This window comes from Podarcis filfolensis (assembly GCF_964270895.1).
Source record: "Podarcis filfolensis genome assembly, chromosome: 14".
NCBI classification, from domain to species: Eukaryota; Metazoa; Chordata; class Lepidosauria; order Squamata; family Lacertidae; genus Podarcis; species Podarcis filfolensis.
In genome coordinates this window covers 37,854,047-37,866,695 of record NC_139616.1, presented here as the reverse complement: position 1 = coordinate 37,866,695, position 12,649 = coordinate 37,854,047, and the positions used below count along the sequence as shown (strand labels likewise).

Below are 12,649 nucleotides of genomic sequence, written 5' to 3'. Positions count from 1 at the left end.
TCACAAAGAAAGACAACCATTTTTATTAACAACAATTTTGCCAGTAGCAGTATTGAATCAAGGTGGCAAAACTTAATTAAAATTTAATGAGGTAGGTAGAAACAGTAGACCTTCTAGTTGCCTTTGTCATACCAGCATTCTTTAGAAACATTTCTAGAATTATTATTATTATTTTAAAAAAATCAATGGCCAAGTTTCACCTATTTCACATTGTAGTAGAATCTAGTGCATTTCTATTTTTTCTCTAAGATGCAACATTTCTAATTCCAAGCCAATAAAAAAGGGGTGGGGGACCTGAGAATTTGGAAGACTGGACATTTCATTCAGTACATTTTACAGTATAAAAATCCACAAAATGACAAGGATGGATCCAAACTTAAGTTCACCCAACTAGGTCCCACTAAAAAACAGTAAGACAAGTCCCATTGGGTAGATCCAATGTCAGTCATATTCAGAGCAGACCCACTGAAATCAATGGACTTAAACCACTTGCCCATTGATTTCAATGGTTCTATTCTGAGTATACCTTAGTTGGATATCACCCATTGATTTCAAAGAGACCCAGGTTCAAACAACCTAACCCAAGTTCAGACAACTTAAGTCTTGGGATCCAACCCACTTCAACAATCATTCATAAAGCTCCCTTCACCAACGGATCTTACGAGCATTCATATAAATAAGACATGTCATGCGTTTAAGGCACTTTTGAGGACTTCTAAACCCTGCTTTCAGGGCGTCAAAACTACTTCTCCAAGATCTTAGTCCTGTGAATACTTCCACATAAAAGTTTTAGTCAGTAGCGCACATTTACAGTTTGAGGATCAATGCCCTTGTTTTAAGAGTAGGAATGTTATTCAGTTTATGGAAACATTAAAAAAAATATAAATCCTGTTGTCCTTAAGTAATTGTTAAGTTGAATAACTGAATATAAATCCTTTTACACTGCTTAAGATATAGGCAATGCTGTTTTCCAGCAGAAATTTGAAGCATAAATATTTGGCAGAAATGTGGTTTCACAACACAGTGCAGATTCCAAAGAGTTCACAGATGGTTCTATGTAGTTTTTCCAGCATCTGGTGACTAAGATGATGTCCACATTTGTTTTTCATCATAACTCACAGTAATAGTAAGTAACAGTCTTTGATAATTCCTGAAAGGAAAAACAAACAATGTAAATAAAATATTTTAAGTATCAGCCTTTTTGAAAATATGAGAAAATATTTCCTATCAAGAAAAACAATTATGGAATCAATAAAATGTGACCTGAAGAGTCTTCAAAGCATCTTAATTACCAGTAAGTCTGATTACACTGTCAGACTCAGATCAATGTATTATACATTTTTACCATTCCTTGTAACTTAAGTATTTCTTATAATACTAATAGTGATGCTATTCTTAGAACATCAGTAAGCCAACTCTTCCATATCTCAAATCTTTCAGCGTGTGTATCCAATCCCATTCAACCTGATCACTTTCTTTTAGACTAGAGCTTATCTAACAGTGAGAACTGTTCTTTGATTAAAAAGCTACTATTCTTAGAGGACTACTTTTCACAAAACTCATTAAGTCAATAGTTTCAGCTCATTAGTATAAAAAATCAAATTAATTATAAGATGAAAGTCAGTTTGTGTTCTGTATTGTGTTCTGTATTGTACTTGCATATTTAGAGTGGTATAGATGTAATTAACTCTGGTTGTAGAAGTGGGAAATTATGCAATCACCCACTCTTCCCTCTCTATCATGTGTGAATTCCCTTATACCCTAATGTTCTGCATTAGACCATTGCCAATGCTGACTAAAGCTGCTTCTGATCTCCATGATGCAATTCTAGAAAGAAAACCAAGAAGCAAACTTAAAAACAGAGAAACTCGTGCACAAATCAAATGTCTTTTGAAATAAAGACTGGACTGTGCTCTTAAAAATAGGTATTAAGAAGGCACCACAGGTGTGGAAACTCTATGCATCATGCTACCCCATCTTTAACCTCACAAACGTGAGGGGTCTGGAACAGGACCGTTTTGCTCAAAACACAGGAAATGGGGAACCTATGGCACCTCCAGATGCTGTTGTACTCCAACTCTCCTCATTCCCAACCACTGGCCATGCTGACGGTGTGTGAAGGAGGAGGGTCCAACATCTGGAAGGTGACAGCTTCCCCATCCCTGCTTTAGAAATGTAACCAGCTAGTACCCAGAAGCTTATAGCCAACCAGTCTGATGAGTACTGGTGTAACATTAGGTCCTACACCCACTAAAAGCCAATCAGGTGCATTCTTCTGACACCATTAGCAGTTTCCCAAGCTATTTTCAACAGTAGCTTTGTAAATAGCATGCTGCAATAACTGATCCAAGGGGTTGCCAAGGAATCGAGTGGCGCAGTCCCTGTGCTCCAGACAAGCCTAGAAAAAGCACTCTTCACCGTGACCAGAATATCCAGAGCAAGTTCAGTTCAAGGAGTACTCCCAACAGAAAGTTTAATCCATAACTCAATTCCACTCTAGAAGGGGTAGATCTCCTTGACTATGTGCCCCCATCCCTATGTAGCATTAACATTTCCATCTGATCAAAATAAATAAATAAAATCTGGATTCAGTTTCAGTTTGTTAATCGTTATTTAGCCCCAAGCAAGCTCCAACATAAATTTGGAGCCATTACTGCTGCTTGAGTTTGAAGTTACTAGCATATTGATAGTGTACTGATCATCCATATAGTATCTCCCACTTGAACAACTGCCTCACATAAATACAAGTCTGTAAAGATAACTGATAAAATTTGCTATTGTTCCCAGATAAGGAACATTGGGAAGTGCCAAAATCATTTGTTTTCCTTTTCAATAAAACAATTTGGATCAGAAAAGAGGAAAAACCCTACAACTTTACTTAAACTTTTAAGGTTTGTAGGAAATAATGTATACACATTCATAATGAACTATGAATTATTACTTATCTTTAAGATAAGCAATTCATTAAGTTTGCTAAAGGACTCCACCAAGTACAGTCATCAAATGATCAATGGGAGGAGGCAGTGTCAGGTACAAAGTACTGACCTAAGTTATACTTGTTGGCATCTGTCTGTCTCGAGAGACAATGGAGTGCGCCTCTGGGAGTGAAGTCAAACCGCTGTGCTAGCAGCTCCAAAGCAGATTTTTCCCTTGTTTGAAATTTGAGAGCCAGTGTGGTATAACAGTTATAGAGTGCAAAACTAGGACTAGGGAGACGCCAGTTCAAATCCTCCACTCAGCCATTAAGCTCTCACAGAGCACCCTTGGCCCAGTCACTGCCTTGTTTTGAAACAAGTGACATGTAACCAAGGTTTATTGTTGGTTACAGCTCCTAGACGAATGCTTAACCATGAGCCCTGTTTCAGAAAGCATGCTAAGCCAAGTATCAGACAGAGAGACTGCGGAAGAGCAAAGCCATGGTTTGCCGTAACACAGCAGCAGTGCTCAGCCTAACCTACTTTACAGGGTTGTTGCGAGGACAATGATGTACTCTGGGTTGTATTCAATGTTATTCCTCCTCTTAGTAGACACACTGAGATTAACAGATGTGACTAACTTGGATCTATTAATTTCAATAGATCTACTCTGAGTAAAAGTTAGCAAAATATTGTAACTCACTTTTCAGGAGGAAAAAAACCTCTTTACAAAGTGGCACACAATCCCAGTATCAAAACCATCCCTGACACCCTGCGGGGGTACCATACACATGGGCATAGCCAGGATTCATATTTGGGGTGGGGAGGACACCCACCTGCCATCAACCTCTGTCTATCTAGAAGATTCGGAAATGTCTCAACAATAGTGGTTTTAAATTACTTTCTTTTGACCCCAAGTGCTTGGTGGAGAAAAAATCTTTCTACAAGTTCCAAGTAGTATTTTTTGAGTTATTTACCTGGCTGTGGGGGGCGGGGAGCAATAGCCCACCGCACTTTTGATCTCCTTGGGGCTGGAAAGGCAATATAGGAATGAATAAAGGCAGGCAGTTGGAGGAGGAGAGGCAAGACACACTTATCCTAATGATGATGATAATGACCATGCAGCTGCCATGAGCGAGTGGGGTCCTGCGGGCCCGTCGGGCGGCGCGTCCTAGTTCACCCCCCGGCACCCACCTCGCCGACCCGGCCTGGCTCCCGGGCCTCGCCGTCCGTCCTCGCCTCGCCTGCTTCCTCCTCCTCCTCCTCCTCCTCAGGCCGCCTGCAGCTCCACCGAGCTGGATACCGTCGTGGCCACCGACGCCGACGCGGCGCTGGCGAAGTGAGCCCTCCTGACGGAGCCCGGCTGGCACTCGGGGGTCCGGGAGAAGGCGGTGAAGGGCCCCGAGAAGCGCATGCTGAGGTTCCTGACGAGCCGGGCCAGGCCGTGGCCTGCGGGCGCCTCGACGGGCGCCGCCTTCTTCTTCTTGGTCGAGTGGCGCCGGAGCCCCACGTCGTCCTGCAGCTCGGCGGCGGGCACCTCCAGGTTGCCCACGTACCAGAAGACCCACCAGAGGAGGCTGAAGAAGATGCCCACGCCGCCGCCGTAGATGAGCAGGTCGGCGAAGAAGACGTCGACGAAGACGCCCACCAGCAGGATGGCCAGGCCCACCGCGTCGAAGAGCAGCGCCATATAGAAGGCGCCCGCGCACCGGCCCAGCCCCCCGCCCAGCGAGGCCATGGGCGCCGACGCGGCGGGCAGAGAAGTGGCCGACTCCGGAGGGGTGCCGAAGGCGCTCGACAGGGAGACGGCGCTGGACCAAGGCGAGAGCAGCCCGTCCGAGGGGACAACGCCGGGCACCTGGAGCACCTGGAGCGCCGCCGGCCCGCCCCGCGCACCCGAGGCCACACCTGCCGCCCCTGAGGGGGGCAAGCTCCCCGCCTGAGGCGGCGGCGCCTTCCCCAGCGCCACAGCCATGCTGGGCGAGCAGGAGAGAATCCCGCCTTACCTGAGGGACCGGGAAGGACACGCCCTCCTCCTCCTCGCACCTGGCGGGGCGGGGCGGGGCGCGCGCACCTTGAGGCGGCGCGCGCGTCCCTTCCATCACCACCACCCCGACAGGTGTCCCCTCGTGGACTCTCCTTCCCCAGACGCCTCAGGCGGTTCCCTTTTCCTTCCCAACCCAAAGGGGAGTGTTTGTGTGTGTTTGTGCGAAACGCACCCTAGGGATAGCTCAGTCGCTGGAGTATGAGACTCGTGGTCTCAAGGGTTGTGGGATTGAGCATGACACGGGGCAGGGCCAGATTTAGGTTTGATGAAGCCCTAAGTTACTGAAGGTAATGGGGCCCTTTATATGTCCAGCTGTCCTTTGTCAACAGCAAATTGTCGCTGTGTTTTGTGTTGAATATATGCTATATGGTAATTTATGGACCTAATAGGTATCTAAAACCATTTGCACAGGCAGAATGTAGGCACCCTATATACAGAAATGAGCAAACCAGTGATATTTTAGGGAGCAGGCTAGCAGGCGGGGGCCATTACTTACATCATAGGAGCCTATACAACACAAAACACTGTTGCTGTATGTAGGTTTTGTTTTATTAGTTTTTTATCTTATATTTTGGAAATGTACATCCAGTTTTTTTCCCCTCTTTAATTCATTTTTGGGCCCCCAAGAGAGTGGGGCCATAAGCTATAGCTTATATGTTCAGTTTATACTGTACGTAAATCTGGCACTGACACGGGGGTTGGACTAGATGACCCTCCCATCTCTATGATTCTGTGAGTTGCATTCTGGCCAGTTTCGGACATCATCATTGCGAATGACTCTCGCAGTTTATTTTAGGGCTAGTGCTTTACACCGGGTTGTGCGTAAATAACCTCAAGCTTTGGAAAAAAAAGTGAGATAATCCTTATATTACCAGGAAAGGACTTGCAGTATTAACATGCGTATTTACTCAGAAGTAAGAATCACTGTGTTCAAGAGTAAGCCATAGTGAAGCCTCTCAATTTTTGTATAAAGCTGCAGCTATTCTGTTGAATTCCCGGTTACTGTTCTTAAAACATTTCATCCCTTGGAAAGCTGTTTATGTGGTCTGTACCATGCCAAGTGTATTTCAAAGCAACCTAACGAAGTTTAGTTTGTTCAAATCCATTTCAAAATCAGAATTAGTGTTCCATGAGGAAAACACCCAAGGGTAAGAGCACTTTTTTCCATCGGCTGTTGCAGGGGTGGGGGGGAAGCATACTTTGTGCAGGTTAGCTGTGTTAATCCAACAAAAATAACAAAGAATCTAGTGGCTCTTTAAAAATAGATTTATTGCAGTAGTTAAGGGAACAAATGTGGAAACTGAGATTCTGTATACATTACTGTTTGCTTCAGCTCCAGTGTGCTCTCACCTTTTAGAGCTGAGTACACATGATATTATCCACAATCCAGATGTACCCTGTAGTTTCTTGAGAAATATTGCTGCTTGATGCGTTTTCCCTCAGACCAGCTTCCATCCAATTTGAAAACATAAGCTATGGTTAAGCTATGATGTGTATATTTCAGACATCGGTTCCACTCACACAGATGACAGCACATGAGCAGATGACGGCTTTGTTGAATAGGAGTTGGGGTGGCAGCGCCAGGGTAATGGTGTGTACAGCAACATCAGACATGACTTGAAAGACAGTGAGGGTGCTAATTTGTACAAGCAAAAGCTTAGTCGCTTGAACATCATCTTTAAAAGGCACAGGAAATCTGCCAGAGGAATTTTTTTTTACCGTCTTTACTTGAGTCTAAAGCACCATCGAATCAAATGCGCACCTTAATTTTCGCAATGTAATTTGGCCAAAAAAAGGTGAGCGTTAGATTCGAGTAAATACGATACGTGGCATAAGTCCTCTTCCTTCTCTACTATTTTTTCCTATAACCACTGCCAATAGAAAAGTTCATAAAATTAAGTGGACCCCTAATGCACTTTAGGAGGAGAAATATAAAAAGCTCTCCCCAGGCCTTTGGCAGAAGCATTGTTTGGTTCCTCCTTCAAGGAGGACCGTTCTTCCTCCTGTAAAAAGCTCTGGTGGTTTATATCTGCTAGAGGTGCAAAATTTCTCAAGAGGCAAAAAATTAAGGTAGTCATGTTGGCCCATTAGAAAAATTCTATGCATATCTGCATAGTGGTGCAGCTTCCTTGGTGAGCATGCTTCCTTTACGCAGAGGAGAAGACCACAATATTTATAGGAAAAAGCAAAATCCTTTGGGACAAATGTCTGTTAAACCAAAGATAGTGGGAAAACTATCTTTGCAAGCAGGATATCACTTTAAGTATTTTTTTAATAAATGGGGTTTATTTAAAAATTACATTAAGGATTGTAATAATATGAAGTCTATGGCAGCCTTTGAATAGCTTCTATAATTCACTGAATAAGTTAAAGAAAGTACATTACATTTGAAAAGGAATTATTATAAACAGAGATGAATAGTGCGGTGGATAAATACATAGTTAAAGTTATATGGAATTGGCGGGATGTCACTGGAACCAAAAGAAGACTGTGATAAAGTGTAACAGATATTGATAATTTTTTTGTTGTTTATTTTTTTATTATGGATAACTATGATTTTGTGTTTTGTTTTTTTAAAGTTCAATAAAGCAATTTAAAAAGATAAGAATAAAAAAGGATATCACTTTAAAAAGTATGGCTCTCAAGCGCTGAAGTCTGTAGGGCTTCCTGTTAAAAGTCCATCATATCTCAGGGCGTGCTTAATAATGGGTAGCCACACCATTCCTGTAACGAAGAACATGAGTCCAATGGAAAGACAAACAGGCCCCAGGGCAGATGGCACATCTACAGTGTGGACCAAGTGCAAGGCAGAAAGGCCAATCCCACTAAGAAATACAAGGAGTCCAATGGCAATCAATGTAAGAGGCTTGTTGTAGTACACCCAGTTGCTTTGTTCCCCGATTATAATGGCCTCGTTCCTTGTTCCTGAAGGGAAGTTTGAAGCATCAACAAGAGATGGTAGCCCCTCATGGGTGGGGATTGGCTTTATCACAGACATGCCACAAGATGTACTCCAAAGAGCAGAGGACCTGGAAGGTAGGACATGCTTAAGTCATTTAGTCTAGCCAGTAAGAATATCAAAAAGACTATTCAGTAGAATGTAAGATCGTTATTCCCACTCTCTCTCTCCCCCTCCCTCTCTCCTTTTTCCCCCTCCAACCACATGGTGTCTAAGATAGGGGGTCAGCAAACTTTTTCAGCAGGGGGCTGGTCCACTATCCCTCAGACCTTGGGGGGGGGGACTAATTCCTATGCCCCACAAATAACCCAGAGATGCATTTTAAATAAAAGGACACATTCTACTCATGTAAAAACACGCTGATTCCCAGACTGTCCACTGGCCAGATTTAGAAGGCGATTGGGCCGGATCCAGCCACCGCACCTTAGTTTGCCTACCCATGGTGTAGGACATCAGGGTCCCATACTGAAAGCAAATGAATTGTGAAAAACACTCTGCGAATTGAATATGGAGACACTATATGTACTTTTCCTTGTTTATTAGATTATTATTTTTTTGTACCACAAGAAAATACTTAATAAAGACTAATTTTTAAAAGATGACATTATTCTGAAGTTAGGTCCATCCATCTGAGCAGCAGATGCACAGAAGCTAGCCCCAGCCCTGAACTCGCAAGCCCTGCCATCTCTGCAAAAGGGAAGATTTCATGTTCATGGTTTCACATGCTTTCCTTTTGCAGACATCGGCATGGGGACCAGATAAGTTTTCAGTTCAGAATTTATATCCCACAGTGGTGGCTGATGCAAGCAGGGTGCTGCACCACCTGTAGCAGGAAACGCCCCCCCCCCATCATTCAGTTTGTACAAACTTCACACACACTCACACTCACACACTACATACGCTACGCTTCTGTTATAAATTCATAGAAAATCAACCATACACCGGATTTGCACTGTTCCACTTTTATTTTACTCCATGAAGGAAGGACTACAAAATGGGGAAGGTTTGATACAGGCCAGCCATAATCCCTTCACCATCCCAGCACATCCACAGGAGCCCTGCCCAGTTGCTATGCCAACCCTGATGGTCCTAGACAGAAGACTATCAAGATCACAAAGAACTTCCATATGGGAGTGGATTCAGCATGGACTGGAACAAAGGAAAATGATCAGATCTTCCCTCAGGGGGCAGGAAACTGCGACTACCTTTGTCTCCTGGAAGTGACTCGTGGGGAGGGGGAGAGAAGGGAATCAGCCAGGTGACAGGACACTCAGGTTACCACCACAACTCCTCCCTCAACCCCTCCTTTCTGTAATGTATGCATGATGTTTCTGGGGGTGGGCTTGACCTACAGGGTGGGAATTTCAAAAGTTTTTATAAGGTCTTGCACACCATCTTTCTGGGTCTTTCCTCTCACCTGCAAGTGAGGGGAGCACCCTGTCGCGACAGTCTTTCTTCAATAAAGACCAAGCCTACAGGCTGCTGATTTGCTTCAATTTACTCTGGCTGGTGTCTTTACTTTTTGTCCAAGGGAGCCCTTGGATTTTTCCGGTAGCACACCGACCTCAGTCTGCCCTTTAGCCAGCCCCCTCCTGTCTCCCTTTCTTGCAACCAGTTATGGGGTAGCTCTAACTGTCATTGGCTGTACCATCACATACTGTTGATCTCCCTGGATTAAGCGCCATGGCCACCAAACACCACATGGAATCCAACAAAACGTAGTTATGACAAGTGGGAGCTCAGATTGAGACATACTGATAAATGAAACAAATATTACCAAAATGCTTTAAATGTCCACTGTGCATTCTCATCTAAAGGAAACCAAAACCCACTGCAGTAGCCCTGGAATATCTCACTCATGAAAATGGGGAGCCATAATTTATTGGCTCAAGTAACATTTCCATAAAATAGCATTCATTTAGTGTGCTAAGACAAGAAAGTGAGGAATTGGGACCAACCCATCCCCACCCCCTGATCACATTCAGTAATAAAGGGAACATAAATATTAGCCCTAATCACTAATTGGCAACAGGCACTTGAGATGTGTATTTGTAATAAACCATATTGAGTTTGGAGTTTATGTTATTGAATCGTGAAGCAAGCATTCAAGTGGTTCCCCCCCTCCCTCTAAAGTTAATAAATGCCTGCTTTAATCTAATCAGTTAGATATATTGATCAGATTACAGAAAGAGTTTATTAATTCTAGTGAGAAAAACAGCAGTTGCATGCTTGCTTTAGAGACAAATGTTCTGTGCACATGGAGAAACTAGAACACATCATAATGCTATCTAATACCTAGGGACAGGTGTGTAAATACACGAGTGGCAACACTGCAGAGCACTCAGGACCTCAGCGTCTGTGCTGTTTTTGCCAAACCTTCCACAATTTCTTCCAACTGCTAATAATGGGTGTGGTGCTAAAGTCAGAAAATATAGAGGGGTGTGTGTGTCATCTTAAAGAGTTGTTTTTAATGGTTCATGCAAGGGAAGAAAATAAGATCTAAAGCAAAACAAACACCATAGGCCAGTTCCCTGCTATCAGCTGAGATAAGAGTTCTTCCATTAGTAAGGACAAAGTTCATGATAGGAAACTCTACAATAGCTTATCTTTGATAGCCTGGCAATGTGAAACTAAAACCTGGCAGTATTGCCTGTAGCTCGCATTATACAATTCAGAAAGCTGAAGCAACAAATTATTTAAAAAAAGAGTGCGTAAGAGCATATTAATGTTCTGAACCTTTAAATAAACAATAGATCAAACCAAGGGTCCATCATTTTAAATTAGGGCACAAAGTCTCTGTGGATCAGTGTTAGAAAAGCTGTTGTTGGAATTTAGGTCCCATAATGATCCCACTGCCTGAGGCTTGATGGGAGTTGGTGACCAACAAGATTTGGGGGGCTATTCCCAGACTTGCAACAGGAGGGCAGCATTTTGCCTTATAGTATAATCCAAGGATATGAAACCTATACTACTACAGCTGTTGTTGGACTACAGATCCCATCGTCTTTGACCATTGGCTCTTCTGGCTGGGGAGTCCACAGCTAGAGAGCCACTGTTTCCCCATCCCCAGTAATTCTATACATGTTTATGTGGAATCACGTGCCATTGTTTTCTCTTCCGTATAACCATGTGCATAGGGGGTGGCAGCCTAAATTTGTTTTGAAAACTGAACTCTTCACCGTTTGCAAAACACTTCTTCAGGCAAGATTATCCAAGGAAAACATTTGAGGTACTATTTCAATAAAATAATGTAAACAGGCAGAAAAGCTGGCAGAGAGATGCAACCGTTTATTTGGGGCTGGAAGAAATAATGTCTGACAGCCTAATCCTGTGTACTCAGTTCAAAAGGTATCATCAGCTGCAGCTGCAGCACCAACTCATCTGCACTGTTGTGCCTGGACTTTCTGCACAATGAAAAGGGCATAGCTCAGTGGTAGAGCATCTGCTTTGCATGCAAAAGGTGCCAGGTTCAATCCCCAGAATCTCCACCTAATGCTGGGGAAAGACTCCTTTTCTAAATACCCTGGAGAACTGCTGCCAGTCAGTGTAGACAATACCAGGAGAACCAATTGTCTGACTTGGTACAAGACAGCTTCCTTTGTTCTTTCGAAAAGACTCTGCGTTCTAATGCCAATCCGGGCTGCTTTGCATGGGAACCTTTTATGTGAGTTCTTTGCATATGCATCTCCATGGCAAAACTTTCACATAACTTTTTTTTTTCAAAGTACTGTAGCTCAGTTTCTTAATTGAGCTAACAGTAATCTTGCTGCTTTCTGATGCCACAGTTGTACGGATGTTTACAGGTAAGTCCTATTGAAATCAGTGGGACTTGCCTCCAAGTAAACAGCTGAGGTTAGGCTACTTGCCATTTTGAGCAATTGCTTCAAGGTCTGCAGGCAGGTTTTTAAATGAAACAAAAATGAAAACATTTATTCCTTTAGGGTGCCTTGATAAAGAAAAGTTTATCAGTACACACTACAAGGTGGTTTTCATAGCCATTTTATGTAATGCTTCTAGAATTATTTTTAAATTTCAGTTTTGTTAAAGTTGTGGTTAAATCTACATTGCAGGAAATTTAAAAATACACTGGTCACATACACACCATACATTTAAGGCACATTTATATTACAAGTCATTGCTCGCACCACAAAGAATCTTGGAAACTGTTGCCTCTCCCTCAGAGCTACAATTCCCAGCACCCTTAGAGAACTAAAGTTCCCGGAATTCGTTACAGGGAACTATGTGCCTTAAAAGTGCTTTAAATATATGGTGTGGATGTGACCACTTTGACTAAGAGCAAAAATCCAGAGGCAGATTTTTACATTTTAAAACCTAAGCAGACATCACAAAAAATTAATTGAAAGCAAGATTGTTCACAAAATGACTTTAACCATGCAACCCTAAGAATACTTACTCAGAAGAAAATCCCAGAGTTTAATGGGATTTACTCTCCAGAAGCGTGTTTAGGACTGCAGCCCAAGATAAAGAGCACCTAAGGGTATGGCTGCTAAAACATGCCGACTATAATTTCTTCAGAGACATTCTTCCATAAAAAAGTTGCACTGAAAATTCAGTTTATGTCCACTTGCAGCCCCTCTCATAAATGAAGTCTGATGGCGTGTGCAGGGGGTGAAAGCAACTCAGTCTTTGCTTTTAGCACAGATGTATTTGACATGGGTGAGTTTTGCTATTCTTGTGGAACTCACAGGATTGGACGATTAAACAAAA

The 12,649-nt window shown here is 43.0% G+C and overlaps 1 protein-coding gene and 1 long non-coding RNA gene across 3 annotated transcripts; both read right to left on the bottom strand.

The window, feature by feature from the left end:
- Positions 1 to 8,051, bottom strand: LOC310748989 (transmembrane protein 238-like). Of its 2 annotated transcripts, none has more exons than XM_083585412.1 (2): positions 3,893 to 8,051; positions 1 to 1,150 (listed from the first exon to the last, which is right to left on the bottom strand). In XM_083585412.1, exon 1 carries the CDS (start codon positions 4,888 to 4,890, stop codon positions 4,186 to 4,188), a length of 705 nt encoding a protein of 234 aa, XP_083441538.1. In that variant the 5' UTR covers positions 4,891 to 8,051; the 3' UTR covers positions 1 to 1,150; positions 3,893 to 4,185. The 2 variants fall into 2 exon arrangements, with proteins under 2 accessions (XP_083441538.1, XP_083441537.1); XM_083585411.1 differs by having other exon boundaries at positions 4,110 to 8,051.
- Positions 8,052 to 8,444: 393 nt separating this feature from the next.
- Positions 8,445 to 12,327, bottom strand: LOC310749045. The gene is made up of 2 exons (XR_014541456.1): positions 9,482 to 12,327; positions 8,445 to 8,744 (listed from the first exon to the last, which is right to left on the bottom strand). It is a non-coding gene; the product is annotated as an uncharacterized lncRNA (long non-coding RNA).
- Between the last annotated feature and the right edge of the window lie 322 nt (positions 12,328 to 12,649).